The sequence below is a fragment of the Lynx canadensis genome, chromosome E1 (assembly GCF_007474595.2).
Source record: "Lynx canadensis isolate LIC74 chromosome E1, mLynCan4.pri.v2, whole genome shotgun sequence".
Lineage (NCBI taxonomy): Eukaryota > Metazoa > Chordata > Mammalia > Carnivora > Felidae > Lynx > Lynx canadensis.
This window is the reverse complement of record NC_044316.2, coordinates 16,787,705-16,797,169: the sequence shown is the minus strand read 5'-3', so window position 1 is coordinate 16,797,169 and position 9,465 is coordinate 16,787,705. Positions and strand designations below refer to the sequence as shown.

Below are 9,465 nucleotides of genomic sequence, written 5' to 3'. Positions count from 1 at the left end.
AAAGAGGCTTCAAACCCAAGGCTTTTCCTAGCTGGCTTTACTGGGGAAGAACGCCCACCTACGGGTTAGGGGTTCTTTCTGAAACTCAGTGTGGGAGGGTTTTGAGGTAAAAGAATGCCTAGTGGGTCCTGAGCATTTGTCAGCACTGCCCCCCCCCCCAAGCCTGGGGACAGCATTTACAGAGGCTTGGGTCTCGCCCCCCTCATCCCCACCCATGCAGGAGGCACAGACTGAGCACTTAGTAAAGTATTTCATTCCGTACGTCTTGTTTTCCTCCTAGGGTCAAGGCCACAGCAGAAGGCTGGGGGCAGTGGGGGGCGGGTAACGGGGGGCGGGGGGGGGGACGTGAAGGAGGGTGTGAACCTGCTTCCATGCCAGTTTTCTGATTAGTTCTCCGGCGGGGGTGCAGTGAGGAAGCCGCCCTCTCCCCTGTGGGTGAAAAGAAGGAAGAGAGCCCTCTGCCATAGACTGCTGGGTGTAGCCGGTGGATTCGGCTCCACAGCCAACAGGTTGTGTATGTCTGTAGAACTGGGGTGACACCCATACGTTTTACCACTTAGGGTAGTGAAATCAAGTGAACTGATTAGAAAGAGAAGCGTAACTCAACCCCAGTCGGTCTGGGGAGACCCATCGAATCGCCGCCACCCCTTTGAGGTCAAGCCCAAGCTCCCAGATATCCCCAAGAATAGCGCTAATACTAAGCACTTCCCCTGCCCTGACCGGGGGACAGAGGGGACACCGCTTCGCCGTGCAGCACCATTGCTGAGGTCCCTGTCACCCCGGGTCTCCCAAGGCCAGCTCCTGCTGAGTCTCGGACGAGGCACGCAGCCTGGCGGGTGCCAGGCAGACTCGAGTCTCTGCGACGCTCCATTTGTCCAGGACTCCCGCGAGGGGCGGAGTTCCCTTCCCAGTCCCGCCCCCGGCCCCAGCCCAGAGAGGCGGGGTCCGAGTTCCAGACCAAGAACCAGGGCGGGGCCAAGGGTGCTCCCGGTCCGGCAGGGCCCCCCAGGCTCGGAGCGTCCCCCCCGCGCGCTGCACTAGTCCGTGCCGTCCACCAGCTCGCACAGCATGTTCTCCAGAGCCGTGATGCGCTGCTCCTGGGCCTGCACCTGCTCACGAAGGGCTTTGATCTCCTCCAGCAGCGTCTCTAGAGTGTGCTGCTGCTGGGGCAGAGGAGAGAAGAGGCTGTGTCTGGAAGGGATCGGTAGTGGGGGATGTGTTGACTGGGCCGGAGTGGAGCTAGGCCGCATCTTACCGACAATGGGGCATCGCTGGCCGACTGGCTGCGGCGGGGGCCTGAGGGAGGGCGCACGTCCAGAATATTGCGCTTGGTGACCCGAAGCTCGCGGTGCTTGGGAGGTATGTAACCGTCCCTCAATGAGATGAGCACGGGTTCCGCGTCCTGGCCAGATAGCCATTCGTCAGCTTCTAGGGCTGGCTCAGGGCCAGGCGTATCTGGGTATAGATCGTCCTGGAACAAGTCTGACTGCGGGCAGCGTGGGGAGAGAGGAGGCCTAGTGTTAGCAGAGTGCCTGGCCTGCTCCACTCCCTTCCTCCTCGGAGCCTTCGCTCAACCCCTCTTCCAGCCTCCTCACCTTGCGGGGCACAGTCATGATGATGGGCTCACATTTTCTTTCGTGCAACTTGTAGAACCTGGAAGGGAGTGGGGTTCAACACCCCCGCAGGCTCCCACCCCCTTTTCTGCCTGGGATCAATGGGTTGGAGACCAACACTTGCTGAGCCCCTATCATGCTCTGTACTTCAAAACACATTATTGGCCCAGCTTGTAAAACATCTCTGATGGGGTGTTTATATTATTTTACAGATGAGGAAACTGAAGTTTAGAGAGTGTTAAGCTAGTTAATGCTGAGACTGGCACCGAAACAAGCCTGTTTGACACCCCCCCCCCCCAAGTCCCTGTGTCTTCCTCAATGGCTAGTGGGGACAGACATGGCAAGCGAGAAGGCTGCTGACCGGGCGATCTCACACTTGTTGACTTCCAGTCCCCGCTTGGGCATGAAACCCATGCCCCTCTGAGGCTCCTTGCTGCTGAACGTGTTCAGGTAATGCACGAAAGGTGGTTCGTCTGTAATCTCAAAGTACCGAATGCTGCTGTCGCCCTGCAAAACCAGTCGGGTCAGAGACTCTCCCAGGCAGAATTTCAACATCTCGGTCAAGCCCTTGTACTTCCCTCCCGGCCGCAAGCACCTTGCCGCATAGGTAGACGATGCTGGAGTCGGGATCGTAGAAGGGCAGTAGGACCCCGTTGCTTGTGTCCATCTCCTGCAGTGCCACTGGTTCCTCGAAATTGTTCTGCCCGAGCACAGGAGGCGTGACCAGCCCTGCCCTGGCCACGTGCCATTTCTGGATCCCCTGAAAGCCCCTTTAAGCTTCCTACCCGCTCCAAACTCCAAGCGTTCCCAAGGCAGCTCTGGAGAACGCAGCGCCCCCCCCACCGCCCCCGCCCGCACATATACCCCTGCGCCGCATGCAGTCACCGCAAACCACCCCCAGGGACTCGGCATCACCAGGTGGAGGTGCCAGCGTGGGCTCCTTCAGGCGACGCAGCAAAACTGGGCAGAGGGGTGGGTGTGGGGATGGCAGGCGCTGCAAAGGGGGCAGCAGCCTCCAGCCCAGTCCAGGTGGGCATGCCCTGCGGGTGGGGGGCGCCTGGCCCCTCTCCCGTGATGCCAGTCCCCGGGGCACACACCCCAAGCTTCCAGCTGCGTTACCGGGTCCCACAGGCCCAGCTCTCGCTGGCTCATGCGGGTGAAGCCCGTGGTGAAGATATGACCCTGGCGCGTGAAGACGGCCCGCATGGGCCTCATTCCCTCGTGGGCCGCAAACCTCTCCTGGGGGAAGGGGGGAAACAGGGAGAGGCGTCACCCAGTTGCCTGCTCTGGAGAGCCTGGAGGGCCGAGCAACCAGCTTGCTGATTTTGGTGGGGAAGAGACAGGGTAGGGGTGGGGGTTGGAGACATAAGAGGGCCTAACTACTCAGCTTCCTGGGGGGGCCCTGGCTGGCCGCTGGCCTGAAGAGAGTCTGGGCCCAGAGAGAGAGGGAGGCGCGGGCCTCTCAGCAGATCCCGAGCCCTTAAGCGCCCTCAGAGGCTGATCCCTAGAGCAGGGGATGTCTGCCGGCTCCCCGGGTCGCAGCGAGGCTTTTCCCAGACAGGAGCTCCTCGCTCCGCTTCCGCCTTCTTGGGCACCGGCCGCGGCCTGGGAGGGCGCTCCTGGCAGGCCCAGCGAAGGAGCGAGCGCGTGTGCCCAGCGCGGCCTGGCCTACCGGGTCCCAGAGCGCGAGTTGCCGCTCACTCATCCTGCTGAAGCCGGTGCTGAGTAGCTTCCCGTCTGCAGTGAAGACGGCCCGCAGCGGGCGGGCGCCCTCGTGAGGCCGGGCTCGCTCCTGCTCGCGGGGTTAGTGGGTTAGAGCGCCCGCCGGCCCGCCCCCGCCCCGGCCGCGCCCTCCGCGCTCACTCCGCGCAGACATGCACGTGCCCCACGCACCCGCACCCCGCGTAAAATTGAGGCTGGTGAGGCAGGTGCCGCCGCCCTGCCAGGGTACCGAGCTGGGACTAATGAGGCACGAGGGTTGTCCCCTCTCTCCCTGCCGCCCAGTGGGTTGACTAGGGCAGAAAGGGGCCTGCCAGAGAGCCCCTGTAGGGCTCCAAACCCTGGAAGATGGCGCTGGGTGCCAGCTGAGAGGAGAGGGGTGAGGGAGGTTTCATGCAGGTTCTGGTGGAGGGATAGAGTTGGCAGCTTCTCGCTCAATTACAACTGAAAGAGCACTGCTCTGAGCTTCTGAGATGCAGGGGAGTGGAGGGAACAGGAGCGGGGCAGAAAATTGTGGACTGTGGGCTTACTTAGGGCTGGGAGCAGTGGTTGCAGACACTGGAAGGAGGGTGGCCTTGGGTTGGGGTGGGGAGGCGAGAGCTGGGACTAGGGGCTCAGAGGATTAAGGGTACAGGGGCCTGACAGCTGGTTGGGGGATGGCCACGCCAAGCACTCACCGCCACCACCTGGCCCTTGCGGGGGTCTATAATGCGCAGGGTCTTGTCCTTGCAGGTTGTGGCTAGCAGGCTACCATTGCTGTTCCAGCAAACACTGTGGATGACGTCCGGGTGCATGTCATCTAGACTCAGGAGCACCTCCCCAGTGCCCACATTCCAGATGATGATCACATTGTCACCACCTGTCCAGAGCAGCCAGTCACCATTACTTGAGTCCTGCCTTTGCTTGCCCCCCCACAATCTACAGTAGGGACCCCTCCCCCAGGCCCCAGACCTGCACTGAGCAGAACATTCCGGGCAGTAGGGTGCCAGCAGAGGATGCCCACACGTTTGGAGTGGCCCTCGAGTGTAATGATGGATTCTGTGATGTTGCGCATAGGGGTATAGTCTGGAATTTGCCACACCTAGGTGGGGAGGAAAAGGCATAGGGTAAGTGGGATGAGGGGCCTGCTTTGTCCCTCTACTCCTCCCTTATTCCGCACCCCAACCCTACAGGCTCTCTTGAGTGGTAAAAATCAAATGCAGGGCAAGATGTAATGGCGCCTGCCCCAGGCAGAAGCAGCTGGGAGCCAGGAGGGGGCACTGCCAGCTCTCCAGAGACCTCTCTATACACCCCAGCAGGGAGACTTCAGAGCACTGCCCCCTTGCTCTTCAGGCCTCAAGTTGGCCATGGCTATAATTAGTCCTAAGAAGTGCATCCTGGGAGCCGGTGGGCATGTGGCTAAATATAGCCTGGGAGCTGGGTAGGGTAGGGCCCTAGGACCTAGCACCTCTTTTACCACCTTCCCTAACACAGGTGAGGCAGCCCTCCCCCCTTCCCCTGCCCAACTGCCCTGAAGCATCCACTTGGCTCCTACCATGACCGTGGTGTCGTCTGAGGCACTGGCGATGACGTTGTCATTATGTGGGCACCAGTCGATGTCCAGCACTGGAGCAGTGTGCCCAGTGACCAGAGGGTAGTTCTTATCCACTCGTCCTGTCTGGAGGGGTCAGAGAGGGAGCTATAGGGTCACTTTCCTGTGTGTTTTTTGGGGGTAGGCAGTGGACCTGTTTACATCTCAGTACTCTATCACCTATTTTCTCTTTGCAAACCCCTTTCTGCACCTTCAGCCCCATCCAACTACTTCCTGTACTTCACTGAAGGCAGAGTTGAAGTCATTTAATATCTCAGACACAGAGAGGTAATGACTTAGCCAAAGACACAGAGCAAGATACTGGTTGAGTCAGTACTTGAACTCTCAGTCCAGAGCTCTTGCAAAAATACCTATTAGGAGGAGGCTGTTCTTGGGCCTGTTCTCCCAGTGAGAATGTCTATAGGAAGCCCCTGGTAGAAGAGGTCAAGGTGAGGTAATATGGAATGCAGTGGCCAATAGCCCTTTCTTTGTCCCCCTTGGCAAGTCTCCCCCTTGTCACTGGTTTGACCTTGGAACCACAAGCAGCAGTTACTCCTAGTGCCTGAGCTGGCGCTCATCTACTTTGGTCCTTATGGGCTTTTTATGGGGGCTCTGAAGCCTTTGCAGGGGCTGGAGTCAGTCCAGACCAGGCAGTAGGGGAGTGGGGTGGCTGTGTAGCATTGGAATGGCAGTTGTACTGGGTGAGGAAGTGGCTCCAGCTTGAAATTTGAGCCCTGGGGATGGTGTCCTTAGATGATGTCTGCATTGTCCCCAAGTGAGTCACTGGCTATTGTCAGGCCTCTTTCTGACCCTGCCACCTGTGGAGCCTCCCTTAACAAGGTAGAGGGGCCAGATCCAGGTCAAGGTCATGACTTCAGGTGGCCATCCTGGGGGGTGGAGATTTCTAAGAGGCTTGAGGCCACTCATCAAAGGTGGCAGTCACTGCTGGCCTCCATCCCTGGGGTAGGGAGGGCTTTGGCCTTATGTGTCATGGCCCCTGCCCTTCGTTCTCATTCTATCCCACTGTAAGAACCACGGTGGGGAGGTGGCCAGGGACTCTTTGGAAAGAGCTTGACTCTGTCCTCAGTGTGCTGCTCTGGGGTGTGATTTAATCCAATGATCACCCTGCTCTGGGGAGAAAGATCCCACGCCCAAAACATGAGGAGGCGTGGCATTAGGAGAGATGGGGACAGAGTCTGGGCCAGGCTCTGGCTCCACTGCTTCCCAACTATCTTCATAATACTCTTCTGGTCCCTGCTGGCAACAGGGTGCTGCATGGAGTGAGGGATGGGCTATGAGTGGGTGCAGGGCACTGTGATGCTGCTGCTCTGTGAAGGGTGAGGGAGCCTCCCACTTGGTCCCCAAGGGCTTGGGGAACAGGGAGCAGCCAGTGGATACAAACTGCCCTCCTGACTGAAGGAGGGGTCCCCAGGAGCTACAGCCAGTGTCTTCCCCACTGCTTTCTTCCCTTCATCCCTCACCTTGGCCAGAGGCAGGACAATGAAGGCACCTCCACCTCCAGCCTCCACAATAATGGCCAGGAATTTGGGGTTGACAGCACAGAAGGAGCTGTCCCACGTGACCTTGGACACACGGATATCCTCGTAGGACTGGTCAGCCTTTGCTGCCTGCCCAAACACATGGCGGAACTTGCTCTGCCGAACCACACGCCGGCTCATAGCTGTGGGTAGAAGTGGAGGATCTCAGTGCCCAGAAATGCCTTTGGTCCTTAGTCCTGTGAGCTGTGGGAGGAAGGAAGAGTAGGGAGAGGATGGCAAGTGAGAAGGGTTATCTGGCCACAAGTCAGGTCCTAGAAGCAGGGAGCTTTCTTCCAGGTGATTAAAGTATGGGAGAGATCTTTGCCACCTATAAAGTGCTGCTTAATTCAAGAGGTTAGGATTTGGGGACTGACTTTTTTGAGACCCAGGTAGGAGACAGTGGAGTTTGGGACTGAAAGCTTCCTGGAAGTTGAAGTGATTTTGGGAGGAATGTCCATGCCAGGCTGCCCTCCTGCTGTCAGCCTTGGCTGAGCATCTCTTCAGGAAGTGTTTATCTCCCAGCAGCACCTTGTCCAGAATCAGAGGCCCTGGTTGTGGGATCTTGGCTCAAGGCCAGCTATGGGGCTAAGATTGTAGCCCCCCCCAAGATCCCCAAACCTGTATGTCTAACAGTTCAGGCAGAGGGACTTTTGCCTGTTTCTAAAAATATGCCAAGGAGAAGTTCCTCCTGTCAGCTAACCTGAGCCTTTCCTGCTACTATTTTCATCAATTTCCTCTCATCCTGTTGGGGGACACAGTGTAAGTGGATCTCTCCTCTTTCCACGCTTCTCTTCACTGGCTTCTCTAAGAGGTTTTAACTATGGTCTGGCTTTTGCCTACCACACTTTGGTCCCGTTCTTCTATGCGTCCTCTCTCCTACTCAACTTTCCTGGGGTGGGGTCCTCAACGCCCAGGCTATGGCCAGATTTGCAGGAGTGGGGTGGGTGAAGTGGGGAGGGTGAAGATCCTTTTCTTCAAACAGGGTTTGTGTTGTGCTCTTCCCCAGGGGGCTCACCGAGCTTTTCCAAAGCCCCAGCCACGGACTCCTGCCCCTCCCCAGCCCCAGGCTTCCCCGTGCCCTTCACGCCGCTTCTATGGCCCCAGGCCTGACGCCCGGCCTCGGCCTCCCCGCACCCTCCTCGGGCCTCCTGCCCCAGCACTGCGTTCTTGGGAGACGAGGTGTCAGTGCCCTGCAGGCGCGCGGGCCGCTGTCCGGCCAAATATAGACACCAAGTCCGCCCCGCCCGGGACCGAATTTGGCGGCGCGGGGGAGGGGGCGCAGACCTCTGCTTCTCCGGAGACCCCGCCCGCTCCGCTGGCTGCGGTGGCAGCGTGTGTGTGGGGGGGTACCTGGTCCTGAGTGGGCCGAGGGGCGCTCACGCTGCGACTCCTCTGCAGTGGGGGCTAGGGGTGCGCTGGGGGCCGAGGGAGGCGTCAGGGCGCCGGAACTGCTTCTCCGGGTGTCCGCGGCGTCTGGGGCCCGGGTGTTCGTCTGAGCGCTCCAGCCACTGCTTGCGGCTCTCTGAGGCCCGGCGTCGCTGCAGTCCCAGCTGCCGCTGCCATCAACCTGCGGAGGCGGGGCCTGTGGCGGGGGCGGGGCCAGAGCTGCCCCGCCCCTCCAGCGGCGGGAAAGTTGAGCGCAGTGGACTCCGCGCCACCGTAGCCAGTCCACTGGCCAAAGAAAACTGTCAAAAGTAATTGAGGGGCGCCTGGGTGGCGCAGTCGGTTAAGCGTCCGACTTCAGCCAGGTCACGATCTCGCGGTCCGTGAGTTCGAGCCCCGCGTCGGGCTCTGGGCTGATGGCTCAGAGCCTGGAGCCTGTTTCCGATTCTGTGTCTCCCTCTCTCTCTGCCCCTCCCCCGTTCATGCTCTGTCTCTCTCTGTCCCAAAAATAAAAAAAAAAAAAAAAAAAAAAGTAATTGAATGTGTACACGCGGGTTGTGCGCACTCCTTCCCGCCCTCCGTGCCTCCTGGGTGGGCTGGGCATACCGCGCAAGATTAGGTGCTTTCGCGCCGCATTTCTGCTGCAATCGCACTCCCAATTTAGCCTGTCCCGGCTGGCGGTCCCGGTCTTCGGGACTGAACGCCCAGACCCTCCTGGGGAGAGGTCCCACAAACTGCTTTGAGGGAGTCATTTCAACCCTTGGATGAGGGCCTAGGCTGGCCCAGGGCAGCTCCAGAGTACCTGACAGGGGGCACTGATATTACTGTCATTGTTGTTATTAATGGCTGTAACAACCACTTGAGAACCTAACACGTTGGCACTGTAGGCATTTCACCCTTTTAGAGAGGATTCCATGGAGCAAGGCAGAACACAGCCTAAAGACTGGGTGGGGGAGTGAATCCACCTTGACCCCATGGGAACACCAGAGGCAAGGAGAAGCAGCTGCCACAGGCCTTCAACAACCAAATTTTAGACGCCCAACCTGACTCCTAAGTCTTCCGGGATTTGTTTGAATTGATGGCCAGCTGTGTTCCAGGGAAGTCCCAGCCCTCATTCACTCCCGCTGGGATCCATGGATCTGAGTACGGATCAAGATTAAGAAGGAAATAGGGGTGCCTGGGTGGCTCAGTAGGTTAAGCATCCACTTGGCTCAGGTTATGATCTCACGGTTGGTGGGTTCAGCCCCAAGTCGGGCTCTCTGTGCCCACGGCTGAGAGTCTGCTTCGGATTCTCTCTCTCTGCCCCTCCCCTGAACATGCGAGCGCGCTGTCTCACTCACAAATAAATAAATAAACATTAACAACAACAACAACAACAAAAAGATTAAAAGGGGCATCTGGGTGGCTCATTAGGTTAAGCATCCAATTCTTGGTTTCAGCTCAGGTCATGATCTCATGGCTCATGAGTTTGAGCCCCCTGTTGGGCCCTGCGCTGTTGGTGCAGAGCCTGGTTGGGATTCTCTCTCTCTCTTTCTTTCTGCCCCTCCCTCTGCTTATGCTCTCTCTCTCTCTCTCAAAATAAACAAGTTAAAAAAAAAAAAAAAAGACTAAGGAGGAAATAAAAAGAAACCTAATCAAAATA

General features: G+C 58.4%; 1 protein-coding gene across 4 annotated transcripts; it reads right to left on the bottom strand.

Moving 5' to 3' along the window:
* Positions 1-22: 22 nt before the first annotated feature.
* CORO6 (coronin 6) lies at positions 23-8,115 on the bottom strand. 4 transcript variants are annotated; one of them, XM_032591144.1, is made up of 11 exons: positions 7,791-8,115; positions 6,384-6,644; positions 4,867-4,989; positions 4,284-4,413; positions 4,010-4,191; positions 2,733-2,852; positions 2,209-2,364; positions 1,975-2,120; positions 1,596-1,653; positions 1,256-1,486; positions 23-1,160 (listed from the first exon to the last, which is right to left on the bottom strand). In XM_032591144.1, exons 2-11 carry the CDS (start codon positions 6,579-6,581, stop codon positions 1,038-1,040), a joined length of 1,467 nt encoding a protein of 488 aa, XP_032447035.1. In that variant the 5' UTR covers positions 6,582-6,644; positions 7,791-8,115; the 3' UTR covers positions 23-1,037. The 4 variants fall into 4 exon arrangements, with proteins under 4 accessions (XP_032447035.1, XP_032447036.1, XP_032447037.1 ...); XM_032591145.1 differs by having other exon boundaries at positions 23-1,163; positions 2,209-2,313; positions 7,791-8,114; XM_032591146.1 differs by having other exon boundaries at positions 2,209-2,313; positions 7,791-8,114.
* Between the last annotated feature and the right edge of the window lie 1,350 nt (positions 8,116-9,465).